The 24,415-nt window shown below is 32.8% G+C and overlaps 8 protein-coding genes across 9 annotated transcripts; 5 read left to right on the plus strand and 3 right to left on the minus strand.

The window, feature by feature from the left end:
* Positions 1-48: 48 nt before the first annotated feature.
* Unc-76 (fasciculation and elongation protein Unc-76) lies at positions 49-4,428 on the plus strand. 2 transcript variants are annotated; one of them, XM_015932164.2, is made up of 3 exons: positions 49-541; positions 2,194-2,915; positions 3,294-4,428. In XM_015932164.2, the coding sequence occupies exons 1-3, from the start codon at positions 171-173 to the stop codon at positions 3,374-3,376; spliced, it is 1,176 nt and encodes a 391-aa protein (XP_015787650.1). In that variant the 5' UTR covers positions 49-170; the 3' UTR covers positions 3,377-4,428. The 2 variants fall into 2 exon arrangements, with proteins under 2 accessions (XP_015787650.1, XP_089125607.1); XM_089269481.1 differs by lacking the exon at positions 49-541 and adding an exon at positions 1,993-2,117.
* A 68-nt stretch (positions 4,429-4,496) lies between these two features.
* LOC107364742 (mitochondrial import receptor subunit TOM20 homolog) lies at positions 4,497-5,772 on the minus strand. The gene is made up of 4 exons (XM_015932185.3): positions 5,552-5,772; positions 5,307-5,438; positions 5,079-5,221; positions 4,497-4,895 (listed from the first exon to the last, which is right to left on the minus strand). Exons 1-4 carry the CDS (start codon positions 5,670-5,672, stop codon positions 4,824-4,826), a joined length of 468 nt encoding a protein of 155 aa, XP_015787671.1. The 5' UTR covers positions 5,673-5,772; the 3' UTR covers positions 4,497-4,823.
* A 502-nt stretch (positions 5,773-6,274) lies between these two features.
* LOC107364716 (uncharacterized) lies at positions 6,275-8,751 on the plus strand. The gene is made up of 3 exons (XM_015932152.3): positions 6,275-6,535; positions 6,877-7,738; positions 7,827-8,751. The coding sequence occupies exons 1-3, from the start codon at positions 6,389-6,391 to the stop codon at positions 8,375-8,377; spliced, it is 1,560 nt and encodes a 519-aa protein (XP_015787638.1). The 5' UTR covers positions 6,275-6,388; the 3' UTR covers positions 8,378-8,751.
* A 146-nt stretch (positions 8,752-8,897) lies between these two features.
* On the plus strand, positions 8,898-12,046 carry LOC107364713 (putative tubulin polyglutamylase ttll-15). Its single transcript, XM_015932148.3, has 8 exons — positions 8,898-9,261; positions 9,357-9,683; positions 9,757-9,909; positions 10,103-10,222; positions 10,509-10,654; positions 10,792-10,960; positions 11,072-11,265; positions 11,345-12,046. Exons 1-8 carry the CDS (start codon positions 9,232-9,234, stop codon positions 11,847-11,849), a joined length of 1,644 nt encoding a protein of 547 aa, XP_015787634.1. The 5' UTR covers positions 8,898-9,231; the 3' UTR covers positions 11,850-12,046.
* A 317-nt stretch (positions 12,047-12,363) lies between these two features.
* LOC107364726 (dnaJ homolog subfamily A member 2) lies at positions 12,364-15,101 on the minus strand. Its single transcript, XM_015932163.3, has 6 exons — positions 14,964-15,101; positions 14,371-14,479; positions 14,245-14,304; positions 13,951-14,165; positions 13,804-13,884; positions 12,364-13,714 (listed from the first exon to the last, which is right to left on the minus strand). Exons 2-6 carry the CDS (start codon positions 14,437-14,439, stop codon positions 12,922-12,924), a joined length of 1,218 nt encoding a protein of 405 aa, XP_015787649.1. The 5' UTR covers positions 14,440-14,479; positions 14,964-15,101; the 3' UTR covers positions 12,364-12,921.
* An 80-nt stretch (positions 15,102-15,181) lies between these two features.
* Positions 15,182-21,173, plus strand: Herc4 (HECT and RLD domain containing E3 ubiquitin ligase 4). The gene is made up of 2 exons (XM_015932128.3): positions 15,182-16,012; positions 16,074-21,173. Exons 1-2 carry the CDS (start codon positions 15,493-15,495, stop codon positions 19,007-19,009), a joined length of 3,456 nt encoding a protein of 1,151 aa, XP_015787614.1. The 5' UTR covers positions 15,182-15,492; the 3' UTR covers positions 19,010-21,173.
* LOC107364721 (Golgi-associated PDZ and coiled-coil motif-containing protein) lies at positions 19,507-21,520 on the minus strand. Its single transcript, XM_015932158.3, has 2 exons — positions 21,270-21,520; positions 19,507-21,172 (listed from the first exon to the last, which is right to left on the minus strand). Exon 2 carries the CDS (start codon positions 21,006-21,008, stop codon positions 19,584-19,586), a length of 1,425 nt encoding a protein of 474 aa, XP_015787644.2. The 5' UTR covers positions 21,009-21,172; positions 21,270-21,520; the 3' UTR covers positions 19,507-19,583.
* Positions 21,521-21,595: 75 nt separating this feature from the next.
* Positions 21,596-24,034, plus strand: LOC107364729 (isocitrate dehydrogenase [NAD] subunit beta, mitochondrial). Its single transcript, XM_015932167.3, has 4 exons — positions 21,596-21,771; positions 21,888-22,069; positions 22,136-22,793; positions 23,275-24,034. Exons 1-4 carry the CDS (start codon positions 21,712-21,714, stop codon positions 23,506-23,508), a joined length of 1,134 nt encoding a protein of 377 aa, XP_015787653.1. The 5' UTR covers positions 21,596-21,711; the 3' UTR covers positions 23,509-24,034.
* Positions 24,035-24,415: the final 381 nt, after the last annotated feature.

Here is a 24,415-nt window from a genome sequence, read left to right on the forward strand (position 1 = left end):
CTTGAATCTCTTCTGAAAGCTTCTGTCTTTTGGTCTTTACTTCATCTCTAATTTTTGTTGCTTTGATTTTGATTGTGTTTTCAATCCACTAACTAATGTTAAAATGATTTGATTATATTGAAATCAAGTTTTACATCTAATTGTAATTGGATGGTTTTGTGAGAATCAAAATGTCCGAGTTGAAATGTGAAGCTCCTTTGGCTGCTGGTGAAGATTGGCCTGATTTTATTGATTACCAGGGATTCAATAACAAAAACAACCAAGATATCGACTATGAGCCAAGTGAAATTGAATTGGAAAATAATAGACGGAATCAAGCCAATTCAGGGACTAATTGTAAATCATTGCCTGCCTCAATTGACGATGTAGATTCTGGTTTCTTGGAGACCAACTTCAAGGAGACCATTTCTGGATCACTAGAGGATCTGGTAAATACATTTGATGAGAAGATAACAAAATGTTTTCATGATTATGAAGAATCGGTTGAAAAATTAGCGCCTGTTCAGGTTCGTGCTCAAGAGGATATTATCAATGATTCACAGTAAGTGTTAATTTCAATCTTCGCTATTATTACTATTCGAGTATACCTAATGTAAGCATGCTTGTTACCTCAATTTTTCAAAACAATCAACCTTTCCCATTTTTTTCACTCTAAAGATGCTTCTATCCTGACCTTAGAGAGTAGTCTACTTGTCTTTGCACAAATATCTTCATCCTTTTTCCTTTCTTCCTTCCCTCTTTCCATCGTCTTACTCATCCTTTTATTGCACTGCCTATGTCCATAGCCATCCGACACACCCTTATCTATTTTAAAAGATTAAACATTGCTCGTTGTTTGATTTATTTTCCCCGAATCACAATTATTGTAAGTTGAAAGCCATTTTAGCTAATTGATTCCAATTCATTCGCATATGTAATCACATTTATTTTATACTTCACCTTTGTCCATCTTTTTTGAAATATTCAAGGATACTGATTAGATATAAAAAGTCAAGTTTAGAAGTAATTAAGACTGGTAATCAACCTAAACAAAACCGTATTTGGAGTTTATTGTGATGTAGGTTCATTTAATTATCTTGGTTAACAATATGTATTGTAAATGCGGGGTTAAACTTATTTTAATTAAGATAGAGGAAAAGGTGATCTAAACTCCTCTTCAAAACCTCGAACTTTGCAATTTAGATACATTTTTTCATTATTTATTTATTTTTCTATCAACTATCTACCACATATATCAATTGCAAATCTCCAGAAATAGAGCAAAAGAAAGCATTAATCTAAATTTATTGCAAATGCAACCATTGATTGATATGATCGATGAAAGATTCAATCAATTCATATTGTTAATAATATCCTCATGCTTTAAAAGTATTTATGTAAGCACCTTTAATTTTCGTCCAATTCAATCGTACAGAATCATCGCAATCTTCACGTTTAAGGTCACAATTTGTTGATTTTACTTTTTATATGACAATTTTCAGGATATTTCGAGTCACTCCTACTCAAGATCAAGGTTTATCCAATTTAGGTGTTGAGATATAATGCAGCTTATAATTAATCAATTACGAAGTCTATTCCTGTTCCATCCTTATTATTTCTTTCTGTATCATACTAGAATTCATCCTCCACCCCTTACACTTTCCATTTTAGTTACTAATTTACCAGCTTTTTATGGTTGATTGATCGTTTGGAAAATTGCGCTTAAATAAATTATTTTTCAATCAAATCTTAACAAAGAACACTTTTTGTTGGTTTCGAACACAGAGAATTGTAAATTTATGTTGTTGTGATATTCAATCTGCAGCTTACATTACAGTGATGTGCCAGATAATGGGAATAATTTTTTTCAACGGTCCCTATTGAAAAAGAGTTAAATTTGATTTGGATTTGACCAAATTTTATTTAGATTTTTCCAGTTATTAAACAACTTAATTTGATTTTCTTTCGTGAAATATCAATCAAAAAACTCGAGAAAGCAGATAGCAATAATAATTTTAGACGAAATCAATCTATTAAGCAAGATTGATAATCATAGATTCGAGTGCCCGACGAATAGTGCAAATAAGCTATTTCCACCTATTCCCATTATCTGGCACATCACTGTAATATTTAAGATGGTAACTCTTATATACAAATGTAGTTTTCTTTCTAAACAATTTACTAATTTGTTTTTTTCATTTTAATCTTTGATAGGATGTGGTGGACATTGACGGGAAATTTCGGTAACATTCTGCCGGTTGATTGGAGTCAATCATATGCACGTAAACTTCAATTGCCATCACTTAAAGCTAAAGATCAAAATGGAACAAATATTAATTGTTTAAACAGCAAAAATTCATTGAATCATGGTGATAATATTTTAGGAGATACAACCCTTGATGAAGAAGATTTAGCGAAAGACTTGGATTTACATTCTTTGATTTTATCAAGCCTTCATCAGGAGCCCATTTTTACTGCAGAGCAAGTTCTTGAGGAAATTGATAAAATAATGCAGGAAACATCACCAACTGACAAGGATTCAAGTGAACCAATGGAAGAGGAAAAAGAAAGTTCAACAAATCGGACAGTAAATGAGACAGATAACGGAATAAGGTCACTGATTTATCGAGAAAAGTTGGAAAAATTAACAATTACTCAGCTGAATGAGCTTTACATTGAATTAGAACGAATGATTCAAGGAAATTCCGAAACTCTCATACAAGAATTGGCTTTGAGAGATGAACTGGAATTTGAGAAAGAATTGAAAAATACTTTCATTTCATTGCTATTGGGAATACAAAATAAGCGTCGTAAGCATCACTTAGAGCGAAAGAAGGGTAAAAGTGCCAATGAACCAAAATATTTGACCACTGTTATCCCATATAATCCTGCTGATGGTCCACCTGATGTAAGGAAAATCCAGATTCTTATAAAAAGTAAGCATTTTTCAAATAAACTAACCTTTCAATTTTTTAAACAAATACCAATCAAACCATTAAAATACTTTAAAAATGACTTTAGTATTAAATATTTACTGATCGTTAACATCATTGACATCTTGAGATGATCGATCACAATCTTCAATAATTTCCAGTTCCTTGAAACCCAAGCTCCAAAGATTATTGCTAAGCAAGTTTTATTTATTTTTGTTTAATGCATACCATGTTTTCCGGAACAAATACAAATCTTAATTGCTCATGAGTGTTACAAATCAATAGCTTTTTATAGGAATAATGGTTTGATTGTATTGAAAATTCAGTTTGTATTTTTTCACTTGATTTTGAACTAATTTTTTCTTTCAATTTCTTTTTCAGTTTTGAAAGCTGTGAATGAAGACAGCCCAACAGTGCCCACCCTGTTGACTGATTTCATTTTAAAAGTTTTATGTCCAACATGAGATCAGTAATGATTTTGCTACAAATGTGTAATCATTCACCCTGATGCTGGTTAATTGCCTCAATATTTCTCTCAATTCCTCGCACTCTACATCTTTAAGTTTATTTTGGAGATAATTGTTATCCGTTCAATCATAGGTTATAACTCTTAAGATGTTGACGAAAGTTAATTTTTCCATGGAATCGCCAACTTAACTTTTATGAAGAAAATGTATTTTTCTTTCATTCAAGCTGATATATCCATAGAAAGCCATCAATTTAAAAGCTAGTCATTCATTGCTCTATATTCAATATTCAACTCTTAATTGGCCATATTCTTACCCTTTTGCCATCATCACCAAAAATTTTCCCGCTTCATCTTGTTTCTCTTCTACTTATTAATAGTTAATGAATGTAATTGAAATGTACAAGATCAAGAACAATTACACTTTCAATCAACGCCATCAAAAAGCACTTTTCTGCTACAAATCAGAGGTACATCGAATTAGATAAACAACTCTGTATCTCACAATACTCAAGACAATTTGTTTCGTTGATGTTAATGAGACTCAAAATTGTACCATCAATAAGCCCTGATGCTAAGCATTTAATCATCTAATTGCAAATACTGGTGATGATTCGACTCAATCTTTTGACTACACTCGTTATGCCTGGATCGATAAATTAATATCATTGTTGTTTTGTTTCCTCTTTTCGTTTGATTTTGTTTACAACTTGATTTCTCTCAATTCTTGATGGCAATTTACTTTGAATTTTATTCGATGCAATCTAATCGCCATTCGTTTTCTTTCTTTTGTTCTCTAAACCTTTCAAAAAGCAATCGAATATTATACTTGTAAGTTTACAACTATTTTGTGAATTCGGTTAAAAATACGAGTTCTGAACTAAATTTACTGTCTTGATCATTGTAATTCTGGAGAAGAAAAATTATATTAAGCTATTATATTGAAGAAAAATCGATAAATGAATATTTATCTTCATCTACATATATTTCATCTGATTCATGAATCAAATCAATGTCCTAAGAAAATTAAATAAAATAAATTGACTGTTACATTTTTGGTTTTTATGAAGTCTATTCTTTATGAAATTATGATTAAAGGAAAGGTTGGCTGTTCGAAATTGAATGTATAACTTTTGATTAAGTTTAATTTTCATGTATTTTACATAATTTTGACTGAAGCTTTGGGATAAGCACCGTTGAAAAATCAAAATATTAATTTATCTAATTGACTTCAATGGTGGTTTGGTGTTTTTATGTGCATAATTTATCAGGAATCTTGAAAATTTAAACGCCAATGAAATAGCATACCCGATGGTTTGTATCCTTCAAATATAATGGATGATAAAGTATGCTTAGGAGCCATAATTATGAATTATAGTCATCAAAATTAATTTCTGTATAAAAGTCACAACTAATTTATCAATACTAAGGATATTTTGTATCATCTATTCGACGTCATCTTCCACCATAACAGATGAAGAATTCGTTGCAGCAGAAGCGGCAGCAGCAGCAGATTTCTGAAAAAATGAATAATATAATTAATAAATGGCAGAAAATAAACAAAAATTACTGAAATCAATGCGTTATTTCACAGATGAACATTTTGAAAACTATATGTTGGTTTAAATCAAACTTGAAAGATGATATGATAGTTTATCAACGCCCTTTCTATGAAAAACAATGAACTCATGAGTACATACTTGGCAGACACTTGGTAGACGATTAATAATTCCTTGAAATATTTGTGGTGGCAAAGTTTGATTTAAAACTTGAAGAAGTTGATTAGGCTGAGCACAAACAGACACAGCATTTGTGAGGTGCTCTACTCCACCATCCATGTCACCTAAGGAATTAAAGACAATAAATAAGAAAGGTTTCTTTTAATAAAGGCAAGCAGAAGAATTCAAAGATATTATTAAAATATATACCTAAACCAAGAAGCTCTTCTCCTAATTGGATTTCTTGAATAAAGAATTTTTGAACTGCATCTTGATCTCGTAAATCTGGGAACTCGGTAGATGAGAAACTGCTTTCCTCTTTTTTACGAGCAGCGGCTCTCCCTGTAAAGAACAAATAATGGAGTGAATAAGATTGATTGTACGATCAATAAGGTCGTCAACTGAACCAGTCAGTGAAATAATAATTTGATTATAAATTATGAAAACAAACTTACTTTCTCTCAATTTTTCTTTAAACATTGGATCACAGCGCCTTTTACGATCAAAGTAAACACAATATGCAATAAACAGACCACCAGCCAAACCGGCAGCAACTCTTAAATTCATCCAACTCATAACGATACACTGAGGATCAGTAAACAAACTGATTAAATAGATGGTCACAAAAATCAATTAGTAATCAACACTATTTACAAAACCAATAATAGTCAAAAAAATAACGAAACATGCAGCCTATTTAAGGGAGCGTTGATAAATAATGTAAACCGGTTAGATTACAGAAGTGATTGATTTTTAATAAAAAAAACGTAAAATAATAACAAATACTGACATAAAGATTAATGGTAGTTAAATGGTTCGATTCAAGACCAAAAATCATCATTAAATAGTCTACATTTATGATCATTAATCTCATTTAAATAAATCTTTCTATTTTTTGTTTCCATTGAATTCAAAATGCGCAGAAAATTCTAGTTGAAGCTCATTATTCAATATTAATTATCTAAAACAGTAAGGTTTAAATCTTTTATGCTATTAAGTATGGATTTAGGTAAATTGATTACGCTCAGTAATACCGAGTTATCGTAACTTTTTAATCAAAATTGAAAAATCTTGGCTGAAATTGATTTTTTGAATGAATTTTAAGCTGAAGAGACGCCATCTGCTGGAAAGGTGATTAAAAGAGTTAAATCATAAGACTCCAATGATTAGACGTCATCCATTTGACAACTTGAATAAGATAACAATATTGTTTAGTTTGTTTACTAAGCTTATTAGTATATTTCTGTTAAATTGTTTTAACTTAGTTGTCGTGAAAACTTTTATTGGTTAAAATGGGTTTATCATCAAGTTCTCTTGAAATTCCTGGTGGTGGTAAAGAAGGATACCATGTTCTTAGAGTTCAGGAAGGATCACCTGGAGCTGATGCTGGCTTGCAAGCATATTTTGATTTCATTGTGTCCATCGGTAATACACGTCTTGTAAGTTGATTAAATAATCTTTATCTACTAATTAGAATAGAGATGCTCTTTCTCTTGAAATGTCTCTCGTTTTTTAATATTTAGATGTTTTTATTCAGATCCATAGTATTGATCGATGAAAAATTACCATTAACCTACGTTCCAGTAAATCAACAAGTAAAACTTTATTGTAGCATGATTTATAAAAATTTTATAATTTTAGTGAATCTGAATATTTACAGGGATAGGCAAGCATCTGTTCAGCACTGTAATATAAATGAGAATATTCCAAAAACTTTGTTTTTCTATACATTCATTAGATTCATTATGCAAATTCTCATTCTTTCTTTCTTTCTTTTCAGAACCAAAACAATGAAACCTTAAAAGAAATACTGAAAGTAAATACTAATCAAACGATCAAGATGGCTGTTTTTAATAGCAAAACTGGCCGGATTAGACAAGTTGATATTAGACCAAGCAATGATTGGAATGGAACTGGTTTAATCGGAGCTTCCATAAGGTTTTGTTCTTTTGAGAATGCTAATCAAAACGTTTGGCATATTTTACAAGTTGAACCCAATTCTCCAGCTGAACAAGCTGGACTCCAATCTAATTGTGACTATATCATTGGAGCGGATTCAACTTTACAAGATTCAGAAGATTTATATTTATTGATTGAAGCTCATGACGGTAAACCATTAAAACTATTTGTATACAATTTGTTGACTGATAATGTTCGAGATGTTATAATCACTCCAAACAGCCGTTGGGGAGGCGAAGGACTGCTTGGATGTGGGATTGGCTATGGATATTTACATCGAATACCTTATCAGCCTGCAAATGATCAAGATTATTCTGAAAAAGCACCATTATTGCAAGGTAGTCAACAAAGTCCAGTCGAACCAGAGCCTAAAATAGACCAAGCAAGTGTAATGCAACAACAACTCAATCAAATGTCTTCTCAAGCTGACTCAAATCATCCTCAAGACACTGCGAAAGAATTTGATGCGAAATCAGCTACACCATCATCAGTAGCCACCTCGATGACCATCACAAGTAGTATAAATACTCCTACATCATTCTCGTCTGCTCCATTGATAACAACTTCAAATATTAGCTACCCTTATAATGCACTTCACGGCATTGAGCCTCAAAATGTAACATCTAGTACTGTTTCATCTTATACATCACCTGGTGCAATCACAACTCCTATTTCCCTTCCTGGTAAGTTCTTTAATTAATATTTCTTTTATCATTTTTTTCAATTTTTATATTGAATCCGCATATTAATTTCTACTTTTATTTATTTCAGGAATGCCACCACTAACAGTTAGTGCTCCTTTACCATTTGATCTAAAACTTACCAATCCGAATATTAATTTTGGTGGACTTCAATCACAACATAACCCACCGACAACTGATTTTATGAACATGTCTCTAACTTCTTCTATAGCTGAATCTAAATCACCTATTTCAACATCCTTATCGAGTCCAATAACTCACCCTACAATGACTTACGCTTCTCTGCATAATGCATCATCGAGCTCATTGGGTAACTTGGCCGCAAGTTACATACAGTCTGACCAAACTGTCAAATTGCCTCAACAGACCTCAATGTTTCCTTTACCAATGAAAAATTCGACCATTAATTTCCCGACGCCTGAGACTACTGAATCGTACTATAATTCAGCTTTTGTATCCAACAGCAATCCATCAAGTCAATCAACTTCAACTAGCTCCAGTAATTTTATTAATTTTACTAGTTCGCCTATTACATCAGTACCACCAAGTGTTCAACAGCCGAAAAGTGAAACCTCAACTCTGACCACCATTAATTTGAATCAAAGCAAATCGGAATTATAAATTATGAAATAATTTTTACTTTTTTATGGATTATAAACGAAAATACGGTTTTAGAATCAATTAAATTTAAAACTACTTTAAACTTAAAGTAAATCAAGAAACTTTTCGTAAACAATTAACATCAATGTTATGTTTCAAAATGAACTAAATTATCGTTTATTTGCTATAATTGAAGCATTCTAAAGATATAGATTGAATGATTTGAATTATGCTTTTAAGAATTAAATTGCTCGATTTCTTTAGAAATTGATTTTCTTAAATCCACTGAATTTTTGGGTTCTGTTTTAAATTACAAAAGGCATTTGAAATTATTTTAAATAACATGTAATTCGTTAGCTATACAGAAAGTGTAAATAAAGAGTGTTTATGGATAATCAATTGATTCAAGAATTATTGAAGTGAAAAGAAGTCAAATGATAAAATGCCTTTGCATGTCTCATCATCATCATTATTATTACCAACAGCATTTCACCGGAAAAATCCATAGTGACGTCACAAAACGTCACAATTTATTGACAATGAATCGGATTCAATCTCAATAAATTTTTCATCGGAAACACCTATAATCGCATGAAATACTAATCTAATTTAAGAAAATTCAAATGTTAATGTGCAGAGCAGCGAAGATTATCTGACTCTCTAAAAGTTGAAAATCAAGTTTCATGAGGATGGCGATTTGAATGGAGCTACATCTTATCATCTTTTTTTACCTTCACACGATTCACTAAATAACCATCATCAGCATCATATTGCTGTTTCCATCTACTTTTCTTGGGTCAACACCATTTTTGTTTTGAAAGCAACTTTGCCCTAATAACTCTGTGTTAGTAGTTGAAATTTTTTGTCTGTTTAAAATGATACGGCAACGTAAGGAAACAAACAAGGTAAGAAATATTTTCCTAAAGATTAATTTTTCAAAAGCAATAATCAACGATTGACTAATTCCGGTGAAAATCTATTCACCAACTCGGGTTTCCAGAAATCAGATGGAGAGTCTACCCAAAAACAAAGTGGTGGGATTGACCGAGATTCAAAACAAGTCAGGTCATCTGCTAACAGTAAATTGGATTCCTACATAAAGTCTCGCTTAAATTTGATCACTAGTCTATTGTCAGTTGTTTTAATTTTAACTGCCTTTAATTTGGGAACGGTGTATAAAATGAATTCTGATGGATCCATAGACATTTCCAAATTGGATTCAATCCTGACTGACGAGGAAGCAGCTTTGATTGATAAAAACTCAACCCAAGTTCGTCAAGCATTATTGACCAGTGACAAGCCAAGAGTCTGGATAATTGGAAGAAATGTAAATATATTTTATCCTATTATTATTATTATTGTTTTAAATTAAACAAATAAATCTATATTGACCGTGATAGATGGAGTCTGGCTATCTTCGCCACGTTATTGAATCATTCGACCGAATTGGTTATCAACGAGTAGATGGGTTCAATCAAGAATGGGATGTTTTGTGGTCTCATGATTACCCATTTGGTAAAGAATTTTTCACTTCACTCCGGCCACACCAAAAGGTAATTTTAAATCCAATCAAAAAGCTAATTTAGTCAATTATGTTGATGAAAAATTGAGTTAAACTCAAGCAATATCGATTTGAAAAAAGCCTTGGTACAAACATTTGTAACTTACAGCTACAGATTTTAGCCTTGCTTTGTTTCAACTATGATCTATGATTTCATCTGTTTTAATCTTTCAATCTTTTTTTAGGTTAACCATTTTCCTGGTTCTGGTTATATTACTAATAAGGTTAGTCTTGCAACAACATCTATGGATCATATACCGAAAGCTTTCCATTTACCTAAAGAAAAGGACAAGTTTGTTGAATATGTAAGTTTTCACCCTTTTTAAAGATCACTTGCTTTTCCCTCCAATTGTATCAATGAAGTCTTTATATTTTAATATATTTTGGTGATTTGAGTGAATTGTTTATTCTTTCATTTGCTTGACTGAATTGAACTTAATTGTACTCTCAGTCGAGGTTAAAATGCATTCAATTTAAAAGTGAATCTTCGAAACCACTTAAGCAACAAAAGAACACACAACCTGTTAGTTGATTATTATGCTTGATAACTTGCTTCGTTAACTCTTTTTGTTCTTATAATAATTTAAACAGGCTAAAAATAATCCTGATCGTCTTTGGGTCAAGAAGAGTAACAATCATCGAGGAATCCGGATTGAAAAGATTGACGAAATTAATTTAGATGACAGTGGACACTTTGTACAAGAATATATTCAAAATCCTCTTCTTATTGACGGAAAGTAAGTGAACATGTACAATAGATTTGAATTTTCATTACTTTATCTAATTTTAACATGTAGCAGAGAAAAATCTTTTTTCTATCATGTTTTGAGTAATTATTAATACAACTTGTTTACAATTATTTTGTGTGTTTCAGAAAATTTGATATTGGTTTGTATGTCATTCAAACTTCCATCAATCCTCTCAGAGTTTACATTTATGATAAAGATGCTCTCCTCCGGTGGTGTGGAAACAAATACCATCCATTCAATGCCAGTGATTTTCAGTCTTATGTTGTTGGAGATGATTATACACCGATTTGGGAGGTAAGTTGTTCATTATTGTCTCGCTTTTATTGACTATTAATGGTATGGAAAAATATTGATAGTACAGTATTATATCTAATGAAATGATATCAATTTTCGTTTAATCAAAAGATGCCAAGTTTGAGCAAATATTTTACCGAACTGAATTACAACATGAAGCAAACTTTAAATATCTATCTCAAGTCAATTGGTAAAGACCCTGAAATGATGTGGAACCGAATTGAAGAAGCAATTACGAATGTTTACAAAGAGAAAGATGCATCAATGGCAAGGCTTTCTTCGATGACTTTTCCCAAATCAAATCGGTAATTTACTTTGTTTATATTGGCTTTTATTTCCCAAGACTGTGAATTTTTAACTGTTTATTATTTCTCTTTAATTTAGAAACTTTTTCGAGATGGTTCGATTTGACTTTTTAGTGGATGAAGATCTCAATGTTTATCTCATGGAAGCTAACATGTCTCCCAATTTATCATCAGCTCATTTTGCTCCAAACAAATTACTTTATGAGCAAGTTATATACAATTTATTCTCTCTGGTGGGACTAACGCGATTAGATGGACTCAAGGATTGGCCCCAATATGAAGCTGATGCCTGGAATCTTCGAGTCTCTGATAAAGATCTAGCTGTTAATGAAGAGTTGTGCACATCGGAAGAGTGCTTCATGTCATGTCGTTCTGAGGTTTGTCGAACGTGTTACATGTGTTTATCAGATAGTCTCAAATTGAATCTCAAAGATGCTTATTTGGAGCATAGTTCAAAATGGAACTCTAAAAGATTAATTCCATCAACGAAAAATAACTCAGTCAATCCAACTGATACAATAAATCAAATCCAAGCAGACTGGTTCAAAGGTAAATGTGCTACAAATAAAGAGTGGTGCACATGAAATCTCAGAAACCATCAGTCAGTTTATTTTAAAAATTTGAAAACATGTCTTTTATATTGTTGCATGAGATCGACTCAAACCTTAAAATTTCGTTAGTATTATAATTGTTAAAGTACTTGTCCAACGAGTATCGTTCATACTAGTTTAAATTATTTTTTTAAGTGACAATCATCAATTAAAATGCCCATAATTGTTTACTGATTAATCACATTTATTTCACGGTAAACTTGAATAGTCTTTGAAGTCTTGATTTGCTGGAAAACCAAGCTACAATCGTCTACACTAAAGTGGTCAGTTGGCCGAGAAAACTTCTCTATTTTTGACTGCTCGATTTTGTGAATAAAATTAAGAAATTTTGTAAGGTTTAAATTCATTTTTTATGCGAAAAATTCGGTGCTATTTGAACATGAAATTGCTATTTCGAAGCCATCCAAGAGGAAACGCTGAAGATGAGATGTCACTGAAGATACCACATGCATCAACATGTATTAAGAAAATAGTAAAGTTGGTGAGATTAAAACTCGATCAACACATTTTATTTCAAATCAATTCGTACAGCCTTGAGCCATATCAGGTTAGAATAACAGAATAAGTAAGAGACTATACAAAAATGATACAGTTCCAACTGCTAGTTAACCTTACATAATTGAAAAGAGGGTGGTATTTGTACTGGATACTGAATTCTGTAAAGAGCTGTAGAGAGCAGATAAAATTTGAATCGCTTGGAACGAATGTAATGAAATCTTTTCAAATTTTTTAAACTAATGTATAGCTTGATTCAGAAATGGAAACACATGCTTCCATCAACACATTACGAACCATTAAGTTTACATTTTTTCGCTAATCGAGTTTTTCGTTTAGGTTTGATGGTGAAAAAAATAAAGCAGAAGTAGTGAGAAAGTGAGAGAAGAAAGGGCAAGGGTAAACAAGAAGATAAAGAAGATCTCAAAAAAATGAGATAAGAGATTGCTCTCTTGACAATTATAATTCAATAGTGTAACCTAAAATGATGAAGGGTGTATGCACTTTGCTAATACAATAGCTTGCAATCCTGAGGAACATTGCACCATTTTTAATGAGCTGCACATTGAACCCCACCTCCACCACCACCTTCGTCGTGATCATCTTCATACACTTCACGACTGGAATATCCATTAGACTCTGAAGGAATATATTCGTGCAGACCAACTTCTTCAACATCTGCAGCTTTTAAATCGAAAATTTCTTGAACGTCTCTTTTTAAGATTTTTTCAATATTTGAATATTGTTCATCTTTAGGAGCAAAATAAGATTCTGGAAAGATTATCTGGAATTTGATGATTAAATCACCTTTTGCAAACGGGTCCCTATGAACAGGCATGCCTTCTCCTTTAACAGCCTTAACTGTTCCAGGAACAATGACTTCTCCGGGTTTGCTACGAATAATGAGTTGTCGCCCATCTAATTGTTTGACTGGGATGGCAAAGCCACACAGAGCCTGGGTTAAAGTTAAGTCAATGGACATGACTAAATCATTACCGCTAACAGTGAAAATTTCGTGAGGTTTAGCATTAAGTTGAACAATGATATCTCCTGGTTCAATTCCGGGTTTCTCATTTCCTTCTCCACGAAAAACAATCTTCTGTCCATGTCGCATCCCCATGTCAATGTTGACTTCAACAACTTTTGATTCCATTGTAATGCGCCTTCCTTCACATGTTTTACAACGATGAACCTCATTACAAACTCTTCCCTCTCCTTTACAATCTAAACAAGGGCGCTGAATCTGCTGCATCATGCCAGGTCCTACTTCTAAATAAGATATTTTAGCTCCAAATCCATTGCATGATGCACAAGGCTGCAACGTTCCAGGTTTAGCACCGAGGCTTTAATTTTAAAATGGAAAAATGAATTAGAAATATAATAAAATGGAGACCTTTTTAAGGTAACGACAAAATAAGGAATAAATATTTACCCGAGACATGTGCGACAAACAATTTCTTTGTTCAACGTTAACTTCGTAACTTTTCCATTGTAAAGGTCTTCCAGTGTTACACTAAGAGAATGGAAATAAGATTTATTAATATAAAATACGCATAAAAATTTAAGAGATCAATCTTACTCCAAAGGATGAATAAAATCTTGGCCTTTTGCGCGTCTACGGTGCATACTGCCAAAATTAAATAAATTGTCTCCGAAAATTTGGGAAATAAAATCATCAGCTATATCAGGTCCATCAGATACACCCTCTTGGAGACCTTTCATCCCATATTTATCGTAGACGTTTTTCTTATTTGGATTACTTAGCACATCATATGCATAAGAAATATCTTTGAACTGGAACCGACAAATTGAATTGACAAAGAAAATTGAGTGAGAAAAGTGAGGGAAATTAAAAATTTAAAAAAAGACTTACCTTATCCTCTGATTTATTATTTTTGTCAGGATGAAATTCTTTAGCTAATTTACGATAGGCCTGTAATGGATAATAAGGATGATTAGAAAAGAAACTGCAAGGAGTTGTGTACCCAATAATCCATACCTTTTTAATATCGTGTTCTGAAGCTGATCTAGGTACTCCTAGTAAGTCATACAGTTTTGAGTCAGGCATTATAAAGTGTTTTTTAAAATGGTTTCGTAAAAACCCGAATCTAGAAAGCAAGAGATGATTTGAGAGGAAAGAAAAGTAAAAAATCAGAAAATGATAGGAGTAATATTATCTAGCAAAGAAAGACTCAGGGATAGTCAAATTAGTCAAAAACAGATATTAGGGAGCAAGGTGATTTAGAGTAACTAAGCCTATTCATTCAGGTGTAAAGGCAATTAGCAAGATAGTAGATTTAAACATCAGCACATTGACTAATGATTTCATAATAGAATCTATAAAAGCGATAGAAGGAGATTTAAATAGCAGAGCTGAAAAACAAAGGCAAAAAGAGCTGACTAACATATAGATGTTCAAAAATGAACACAAAGAAGATGAAAAATCGAGCTGACCGCGTGACCAAATTAGTACACAAAGGTCAGCACAAACAATGGAAACGAAGACAAGTGGTGGGCATTTAAAATACAGAAAATGCTATTTCTTATGAGCAACAAAAAAAATGTACATAGGATCAAGAACAACGAGTTTACCTGAAAAATGGTTAAAACCCTCACAAATTACTTCACTGGTGATGAACAAAGAAATATAATTAAATTGGAGAAACTGGAATCCCGGAATTGTGATAGGAATCGAGCACTAATAAAGTGTTGTAGTCAGGCCCATAATCAAACGAGAAGTGCATTCAGCAAAAGTGACTTACTAGCAGAAGAAGAAGAGTATCTGGATTTTGGATACTCATTATCTGTATCTGTGTATCTGTAAATTATCTTTAGCTTGTTGTTTGAATTGTTTAGTTAGCTGATTCATGTTGAATTGACTGTAATTGTTATCTTATAGCTAATGCGTTTTCGATCAATCCTTTCCAATAATCAACTATTCCAAATTCACTATCTCATTCAAATCCATCAGTAATTTAGTGTAGCTAAAGAACTCGAGATACTAGATACTTGCTGCTTTTTAAATACCATATCGTCTGTTGTGTTTATTTCTTCCTTCAATTGTCTTGATTGATCACTGCTTGATGTTACTATCTGTTTTTTATCCAATTGATATGAAGCCATGAGTGTATTTTCATTTGGGTCAACTTCTTTCCATGAACTTGCTCTTGGTGCTATAGAGCAGCCTTTCATATCTACTCCTACACAGATTGATTTAAATAAGCATCTGAAAGCTGCCTTTGGTGAAACGGTTAACTGCTCGTCTGAGACTAGCTGTGACACCGTTAATGACCATGGTTTACTGTCAGAAGATTTGTTTAAATTTAAAGTTGAACAAGTTACTGGTGGACGTAATCATATCATAATCTTACTGCACGATGAAGAGAAAAGTAAAAGTATATTATTGTCCTGTGGTTCCAATGAAAGACAACAGTTGGGTCGAGAAGGAAGTTGGTCTAAATTATTAGCTGTCCAAAATTTCGGTTCTCATTTTGTTAACCAAGTTTCTTGTGGATATTTCCATAACTCCATTTTGACTGATGCTGGACAAATTTTCTCTTGGGGTTGTAATCAGTTTGGTCAACTTGGACTTGCCAAAGATTTTGAATCGATAGGAAAACCTTCTCTAATTAAAATATTAGGTATGAACCAATCTTTTTTTATAAGCTATTTTTTATTAATTTTTTGTTGTTCTACTTATAGCCCACCAATGTGTCATTCAGATATGTTCTGGAGCTCATCATTCGCTAGCCTTAACAAAAAATGGAGAAATTTACTCATGGGGAGCAAATAATCTAGGTCAGTTAGGCCTTGGATATAAAAACCCTTCTGCAAACAAACCTCATCTGATTACCTCTCTTCAAGCATCACCCATCTTTTCAATAAGTTCTGGTAGTTATCACTCATTTGGTCTTTCGTGTACTGGTGCTTTGTATGGGTGGGGTAAAAATGAGTTCGGTCAACTTGGTGTCGGAGATAATGAACATCGATCTACTCCAACCTGTCTGACTCATCTGCGTAATCAAAAAATTTCCTTTGTCTCAGGTGGTGAAGATTTTACAGCTGCATTAACTGAGGATGGAGGAATATTTACATGGGGAGCTGGAATGTATGGCCAAACTGGACATGGTGTAAAAGGGAATGAACTTTTTCCTAAAAGAATCTTAGAAATGATTGGAAACAAAGTCACCCAAGTGGCGTGTGGACGATGCCATATGTTGCTTCTTGTCAACTCTGATAAAATTTACGCTTGTGGCTTAAATGGTTGTGGTCAACTTGGTCTTTCCCACAACGAGAACAAATTGATTCCAGTCAGTTTATCCAAAATAGATACGATCCGAGTAAATGATAAAATTACCAAATCTGCCATCACATCAGAAAAGATCGTCACTTCAAGAAGCTTAAAGAACTCAGATGTTGATATGGAGTTTGAAGAGGAAAATAAAGCTCTAAAATACGAACAAAATTATCAAATTGCAACTAGTCTAGGTGATCACAGTTTCATCATTGTTGGACTCACATCTGAGCCCATTATTTACAATTTTTGGAATAAAAAGACAATAATTAGTAAATTTGACAATTCAATGTTGGAAGCTTTCACATATACACCAGCATTAGCGCCCATACCTATAGAACATTTAGATTATATTGAATTGACTTTTGGTTCTATACCCTGTTGGAATGCAAGTTATGTTGATAGGAGTAAACCATTACCGTCAATAGATTGGAATTCATTGCGCCAAGGATTTCAATTTTTGGAGCAGATAAAAGATAATCGTTACAATGAAGTTATATTTGAAATCATTGAAAACAACATTTTGCCTCAACTTCCAACCAATTTGGATGATAAAATTGACTCAGAAATCGCCCGAATCTACCTTATTCTTCCCATGATGCACTTTTTCAGTTCAGAAATTCTTTCTCGTGAACTTTTGGACCGACTTATTATTGGTTATGCCAAATCATCTCTACGTCTTATATCATCTAATACGGGTTTATCTGTGTTGGAAAATTGGTTTAAAGATGAATATAACGCCTTTTTATCACGCCGCTTAGTCAGAATTTATAAGAAACTCATCGTCAAATTGCTCAGTGAACAAGTTACTAAACACTCTCTAGAAGAAAGTCCCAACAATGAGCGAGTTTATACTTATGATCCATTGGATCATCCCTTTGAAAATAGTAATCCACAGAGACGTGATACTCGACCAAGATTTCGAATTGATCCAAATATTCAAGAATATTTAACCATCTGTTTGGAATATATACAACTTCATTTTAAAGTTAGCCAAAAAAGTGGAACCTTGTCTTATAAAGAGTTTTATATTACCGAAATAAGTGATCTGGTCGATATTTCTAGAGATTATATTTATTGGCTATGCCGAGCTCAACGATCTCATAGTAAACTTGACCTGTACCTTTGCAATTATCCGTTCATCTTTGATACTAAAGCCAAATCATTAATCTTAGAAACAGATTCATCTTTACAACAACGTAATGCAGCAGAAAATGCTTTATATCGCAATCTTGTTTTTGCCAGCGTTATATCGGCAACTGGTCCTGAAGATCCTCATTTGGTCATTTCTGTTTCCCGTGAAAATCTTATCCGTGATACTATATCACAATTTCTGTCCAATGGAACCAACATTAATTTCAAAAAGCCTCTTAAAGTTAAATTCGAAGGAGAAGATGCCATTGATGCTGGAATGGGCATGAAGAAGGAATTCTTTCTTCTCGTTTTAAGAGAAATTCTTGATCCTAAGTATGGAATGTTCATCGAGTACAAAGATACGAACACTATTTGGTTTAATCCAAAAGAGCGAGATTATCTTGTGTATGAGCTGATTGGAATTATTTGTGGCCTTGCTATTTACAATCAAGCAATCATCAATTTACCCTTTCCCTTAGTATTGTACAAAAAGATGCTTGGTGAAGATCTGTGCCTTGACGATTTAGGTTCAATTGATGCCACATTAACTAGAAATCTGAGGGAAATTTTAAATCCTAGTTACACTCCAGATGAATTTGATTCTATCTATGGAGATCTTAATTTTACAATTTCTTTGGAAATTTTTGGATCGCCAGTTGATTACAATTTAATTGAGAATGGTGAAAATGTTAAATTAACTTTGGATAATCGTCAGAGTTATGTTGATCTATATTGGAAGTTTATTCTTATAGAATGTATTGAGCATCAATATTCCGCTTTCAAAAAAGGTTTCCATCGAGTCGTTGATTATGAGATTTTGAAATTCTTTCACGCCGAAGAGCTGTTAGAATTGGTTACTGGTCAAGAAGCTGAGGATTGGGCTGAACTGGAAGAAAGTGCTTCATATAAAGCGCCTTTTAACAAACTCCATCCAACCATAATAATGTTCTGGAAAGTATTTCATAGCTTTACAGATCCTCAACGAAAACAATTTCTTCTATTTTTAACTGGATCCGATCGAGTTCCCATTCAAGGTATGAAATATCTCAGAATTGGTATTCAACCTATGAAAGTATCACAAGAGCATCTTCCTGTGGCTCACACTTGCTTTAATATTCTTGACCTACCTGAAGTTTATACCTCAGAAGATAAAATGCGTTCAAAGATACTTCAAGCTATTGAAAATTCGTCCGGCTTTACATTGGCTTAAACATTGATTCAAAAAGAAAGGACTGTCTATTAAAATTAACGATGAGAAAGGAAAAAATTACCTCGAAAAGATTTTTTCTTAAATTTTCATCATAAATTTCTTTAATTCACAGAATGTTACTAGTTTTATCATAAACTATTCAATAAAAGCTGTCATTATTTCTGTTATCATTGTTATTATTGATAATTTTGTTGCTTAACACCGTTTGTTAACAATAAACTTTTACTTCGTTAACTTTTTTTGACCTTTTATCTTAAATATGCAACTATCCTTGATTCAATTATTCAATTCGAAATGAAAAAATATAGATAAAATGTTATAAGTCTGGTAGAGATTCAAATGAAACAAGTGAATCGAAACAAGTTAAAATGATTAAGTCTGATTTTTCATTTACAAAGGTGTCTGAAGCTCAGTGAACCATTTACAATGTTCATCTTGAAAACTAATATAACGATCAAATTAAGCTCTTGAATATTAATTAAAATGCCGGGGGTAAATAAATCATAACAAATCCATTTTAATTTTTCTTTGAAAATATAAATATTAATAATAATACTTATTAGTTTGTTGCTTCTTATTCAATGAGTGTTTCTTTTTTAGAGTTGGTAAAAGTTGACGTAATAGGCTGTGAAAATTTTGGATTTTCTTTCTTTTGAATAACATTCGGAAGATCGCCATGGCCAAATCCATTCTCTTTAACATCGACGCATAGCTTAGCTACGCCTGGATAAAATTTGCTAGGCGACGGGGAAAAAGTATCGGTAACAGATGAAATGGCCCCATCACTGTCCCCAGATTCATGTTCAACTCCACTTGTTTCTCCATCTCCATTATTGGAATTGAAACTATCATTTAGATCAACTTTAGATACAATCTCAGGGTCAAAGTAAGGATATTTTGTTTCCTCTTCTTCTTCGTCGTCTTCGTCCGGAGAGACAAAAACTACCTGTAAACTGCAATTACCTCTTTCATTTGAAAGTATTTCAGCGGCTTCTTCATGCTTTACAGATCTTAAATCAATACCATTAACGTTAAAGATAGCATCACCCACATATAATTGACCACAACGTGACGCTGGAGTATTGGGATGAATCTCTGAGATTAGAACAGGAACTCCATGTTCTTTTCCTCCAGTAATGGAAATACCTAAACTTTCATTCATATCACGTTCTATAACAACATCTCGTATATCACCGATCCCTTTACGTTTCCTTAATAATGGCCATTCATGTCCTGGTGGTACTTTTGAATTGTTAAAACGCAATTGAGCATCACTGTTAGCGGCTCTGCAATGACGAACAACAGTTTTGTGACGATGTAGATGAATTTCAGCCTCCAATTGATTCCAAACTCTATCCTGTTCTTGTCCTTTCAAATCTGATTTACCTAGCAATTGTATTTGTTGTATCCGTCCAGACAGCTCTTTATCAAGATATTTTGCTGCTAAACGAGCTCCAAATAGTTCACTTTCGATACACAATAAGTATTTTCGAAGAGAGGTATTCTCTTTTCGCAAGGCTTTAATCTCTTGTTGGGCATGAATAGCGGGAAAAATCACCTCATCTGAAGACTCTTTTGCTTTATCGTTGTGGTTTGATAGAGATAAAGGTGCTCTCACGGATCTTGTCTCACCTGATCTGCGTTTACTGTGATAGGTATCAGAAATAGCAGCTAAATGTGCTGATTTATCAGCTAGCTTGCATTCCAGCAGTCTTTTTTCACTATCTGTTTTGATTAATTGTTGCCAAAGCGAGTGGTAGTCCATTTCTAGTTTGCTGTTATTCTCAAATACAACAGCTGTTTTGTGAACTAATTGAGCAAAGACGGAGGACATATTAGCCATTCGCTGACGGGCCTCAAACACGAGGTCATTGGATTCATCTTCAAATTGTCCTACTATAAGGTCCAAGTCGACGAATGCTTTGTCAAACTCTTTCTCGAGAACTTCAAGCCATTTTTGACCAACAGCTGTAACCAAGTTACTCTTATTATTCGACATAATGTCATGGATTATGCTTGGTCTAAATATCGTTAAAACCCCAATGGTTTCGATTGGATAAAGTAAAAGAAAAAATTTAAGTCACCAATGTTTACAGCAGAATGGTATTAGTTGATTGGTTGATTAACAATTGAATATAATCCAGGCTTTAACACCTTAACATGCTGTAAAAAAGAAACACGAAAAAATGAGAATTGAGTAATTTATGACTTGAAGTTCAATTTGAATCAGGCAAGATAAAAACGATAAGAAGAAACTCACCAAAATAAGAATACTATAACAGAAAATTGATCAAAGAAGTGAGATCACAAGGAGCCAACATTTATCATTAAATTATCCATATCACAGTGAGTGTATTTGGGCTGCCTAAACCCTTTCAACTCAGTATCAGTACTTTATCATATAAACGAAGTAGAATGATTAAAACGAAATACTACAAGTCAAAAGCCTGACAATCAAACACTTGATTTAAATGCTCAACATTTAGACTCCAACAGTTTCATTTCACTACCGCCAGAAGCTGTTCATCCAGGATCAAGTACAATGAATTGAATCCAAGGAGATAAAATCCTGTGTAAAAATTCCCTTACCCTTGTTATGCATTAAGTCAAATTTTTATTTAATTGTTCCTTTTAAATTCTAGATATATTATATACTTTTTGTTTATTGTGCAATCAAATTTAATTAATATTTTATTTCAACAATGGCAAATTCAATGACCAGAATCGTTTCAGCTTTACTCAACAGCAGCAAAGGCGCAGAGGTTGGATCTTGTTTTATGTTATTTTTCACCTTCAATTTGATTGTTTACATTTTTGAGTTACTTTTTTGTATTATGTATTTGCAATCATTATTTGCTTATTCTTATTTTATTTGCAGAAATTACTTACTAGCCGTTTAATCCATTCAACCAGTCCAGTGTACAATGCAGATGTGAAAGAAAATTATATAAAATGTACTCTAATTCCTGGAGATGGTGTAGGTCCTGAATTGTGTCAAGCTGTTAAAGAAGTTCTTGCAGCCATGCAAACTCCGGTTGTATTCGAGGAAATGTTTTTAAGGTAAATTTTAAAAAAATGAATAATTTAGTGACTTGAACTAATTTATCGCTTTTTCGCCTAATTTAGTGAAGTAAATCCAACAATGAGTGTCCCTCTCGAACAGGCTATCGACTCTATCCGCAAGAATAAAATTGCTCTGAAAGGGATTTTATCTACTCCTTTTAGTAGTACATCTGGTGAATTACAATCGCTGAATATGAAGATTCGTCGCCAATTGGATCTTTTTGCTAATGTGGTTCATGTAAAAAGTTTGGATGGAATCCCAACAAGACATAAAAATTTAGACTTTGTTACCATTCGAGAGCAAACTGAAGGTGAATACAGCTCATTAGAGCACGAAAGTGTTCCCGGTGTCATTGAATGTATGAAAATTATTACCGAAGATAAATCACGACGAATTGCCAAATTTGCTTTTGATTATGCGACAAAACATGGCCGTAAAAAGGTCACTGCTGTACACAAAGCAAATATCATGAAATTATCTGATGGACTTTTCCTTAAATGTTGTGAAGAAACAGCTCAATTGTATCCATCAATCAAATTTGATTCAATGATTATTGACAATACCTGTATGCAGCTGGTTTCACATCCACATAAATTTGATGTCCTCGTGATGCCCAATCTTTATGGTAATATTATTGATAATTTAGCTTCAGGTCTAGTTGGAGGTGCTGGAGTTGTTCCTGGAGCAAGTTACAGCTCTGATTGTGTCATCTATGAACCTGTAAGTTTACCCTTCATTTGCAGTAAATCCCCATCGAAAAATGCTAGGCTGAATTAATAAAGATTAGATTAATCTGAATTAGATTAGACCATGCTGGGAAACTTACCCCATTTATCTACAGTTAATCTTCATTCCAATTATTATATACAGCTTGGAAAATAGGTTTTTTCTCATAGTTTTTCATATTCCAAGAGTTAAAGTTTAACTGTCACTGTTTTAAAATCAATCGAGAGTTTGTAGAACATTCAACCAATCATCAAATTTTACAATTCTAATCATTACATTATTAAGTTGATTTGAACATTGATTTCGCTTTTTGACTTCACTTAATACAACTTCTACAGCATGAATGATCTTTAATACATTAAGCATAAGCATTTCACTTCAAACAAATTTCAAAAGAATCTAATTCACATTGGTTTTCGTTGGATGACTTTATGATTTCATATCTAATTTCGTTTCTTTTTCTATTCTTATTCAGGGTGCAAGGCACACTTTTGGTCAAGCTGTCGGAAAAAATATCGCTAACCCAACTGCAATGATATTATGTGCTACTAAAATGCTGTGGCATGTAAATCTTCACAGTTACGCAAAAAGACTTACTATTGCACTTGAAAAGGTTATTAATAGTGGTAAATCCAAGACTCGAGATATGGGAGGTTATGCTAGTACCACTGACTTCACAAGAGCCGTAATCAGTAACATACCTTTCTAGTCAAATCAGTTTTAGGTCAAAAAGAGCATTTAGTTTTTTTTTATTAAATTTGTTGAAATCGTTCAACTACGATTACTACTTTTAACCATTAAAATGGCAATTTAATGGTACCAATTTTTTGTCGCCCTTTAAAGGGTTCAAAAAGCTGAGAGTTACCAAAGAATTGAAAATGAAACAGTCAAATAAGAAGGTAATCTTATTCAATGTTAAATTTGCTTAGCTTTTTATCCTAGTTTTTGAATCTCCATTTCTGCGCTTAATTTTAATTTTAAAATTCGTTATGGCAAACAAGTGTCACTTTTTAATGACTGTCATTAAATTAATGTATCAATATCTGGAAAATTAATTAATCTCCCGCCTTATCCTGTGCTACATTTAGTAAGCTCAATAAGTGAGCTTGATAATGTAATACCAATGTGTAATGTAACTAAATATTACAATATTTAGCAAATCAAGTAACCAAAAGTAACTAACAATTATTTGTTTTGACTATTGCGATAACTATTAAATTATAACAATGCAATAAGATTAATGTTTCCAATCAATACTTCAATTTTAACAAACTCATAGATATCAATCCGGGTAATGAATAAGATTCATTTCCAATCCTGAGAATTAAATTAACTTGATTATAAACCACAGTCATATTGTTGTACACAACCAGGACTAAAAAGTAGTAGTTATCGGAGCCTAGTAACGTTTAGCGGAGATTTAACTTGCACTAGGCTAAGAGTAAAAGAAGAGAGATCGCGGCTATCGATCTAGCTAGCTCGATAGTTATCGATGAGGAAGATAAGGAGTGAAAGGAGCAAGGTGAGATGGCGTTGATGAGAGTGCGAGAGAAAGAGAAAGAGAAAAAAAGAAAGGGGAAAAAGAGAGGAAAACACAATTGTATTTTAACATAAAG

This window comes from Tetranychus urticae, chromosome 3 (genome assembly GCF_039701765.1).
Source record: "Tetranychus urticae isolate SD_2017Ah chromosome 3, NJAU_TeUrti_SD_1.0, whole genome shotgun sequence".
Taxonomy (NCBI): Eukaryota; Metazoa; Arthropoda; class Arachnida; order Trombidiformes; family Tetranychidae; genus Tetranychus; species Tetranychus urticae.

Coding starts and splice junctions, on each gene's coding strand:
- Unc-76 (XM_015932164.2), top strand. CDS start 171: ATGTCCGAGTTGAAATGTGAAGCTCCTTTGGCTGCTGGTGAAGATTGG. Junction 542..2,193: donor GATATTATCAATGATTCACA/GTAAGTGTTAAT, acceptor AATCTTTGATAG/GATGTGGTGGACATTGACGG. Junction 2,916..3,293: donor AATCCAGATTCTTATAAAAA/GTAAGCATTTTT, acceptor TTTCTTTTTCAG/TTTTGAAAGCTGTGAATGAA.
- LOC107364742 (XM_015932185.3), bottom strand. CDS start 5,672: ATGAGTTGGATGAATTTAAGAGTTGCTGCCGGTTTGGCTGGTGGTCTG. Junction 5,222..5,306: donor AGAAGAGCTTCTTGGTTTAG/GTATATATTTTA, acceptor TTAATTCCTTAG/GTGACATGGATGGTGGAGTA. Junction 4,896..5,078: donor GTCTACCAAGTGTCTGCCAA/GTATGTACTCAT, acceptor TCATTTTTTCAG/AAATCTGCTGCTGCTGCCGC.
- LOC107364716 (XM_015932152.3), top strand. CDS start 6,389: ATGGGTTTATCATCAAGTTCTCTTGAAATTCCTGGTGGTGGTAAAGAA. Junction 6,536..6,876: donor CCATCGGTAATACACGTCTT/GTAAGTTGATTA, acceptor CTTTCTTTTCAG/AACCAAAACAATGAAACCTT. Junction 7,739..7,826: donor AACTCCTATTTCCCTTCCTG/GTAAGTTCTTTA, acceptor TATTTATTTCAG/GAATGCCACCACTAACAGTT.
- LOC107364713 (XM_015932148.3), top strand. CDS start 9,232: ATGATACGGCAACGTAAGGAAACAAACAAG. Junction 9,910..10,102: donor CACTCCGGCCACACCAAAAG/GTAATTTTAAAT, acceptor ATCTTTTTTTAG/GTTAACCATTTTCCTGGTTC. Junction 10,223..10,508: donor AGGACAAGTTTGTTGAATAT/GTAAGTTTTCAC, acceptor TAATTTAAACAG/GCTAAAAATAATCCTGATCG.
- LOC107364726 (XM_015932163.3), bottom strand. CDS start 14,439: ATGCCTGACTCAAAACTGTATGACTTACTAGGAGTACCTAGATCAGCT. Junction 13,885..13,950: donor GATTTTATTCATCCTTTGGA/GTAAGATTGATC, acceptor CCATTCTCTTAG/TGTAACACTGGAAGACCTTT. Junction 13,715..13,803: donor GTTTGTCGCACATGTCTCGG/GTAAATATTTAT, acceptor TTAAAATTAAAG/CCTCGGTGCTAAACCTGGAA.
- Herc4 (XM_015932128.3), top strand. CDS start 15,493: ATGAGTGTATTTTCATTTGGGTCAACTTCTTTCCATGAACTTGCTCTT. Junction 16,013..16,073: donor TTCTCTAATTAAAATATTAG/GTATGAACCAAT, acceptor TTCTACTTATAG/CCCACCAATGTGTCATTCAG.
- LOC107364721 (XM_015932158.3), bottom strand. CDS start 21,008: ATGTCGAATAATAAGAGTAACTTGGTTACAGCTGTTGGTCAAAAATGG.
- LOC107364729 (XM_015932167.3), top strand. CDS start 21,712: ATGGCAAATTCAATGACCAGAATCGTTTCAGCTTTACTCAACAGCAGC. Junction 21,772..21,887: donor ACAGCAGCAAAGGCGCAGAG/GTTGGATCTTGT, acceptor TTTTATTTGCAG/AAATTACTTACTAGCCGTTT. Junction 22,070..22,135: donor TTCGAGGAAATGTTTTTAAG/GTAAATTTTAAA, acceptor CGCCTAATTTAG/TGAAGTAAATCCAACAATGA.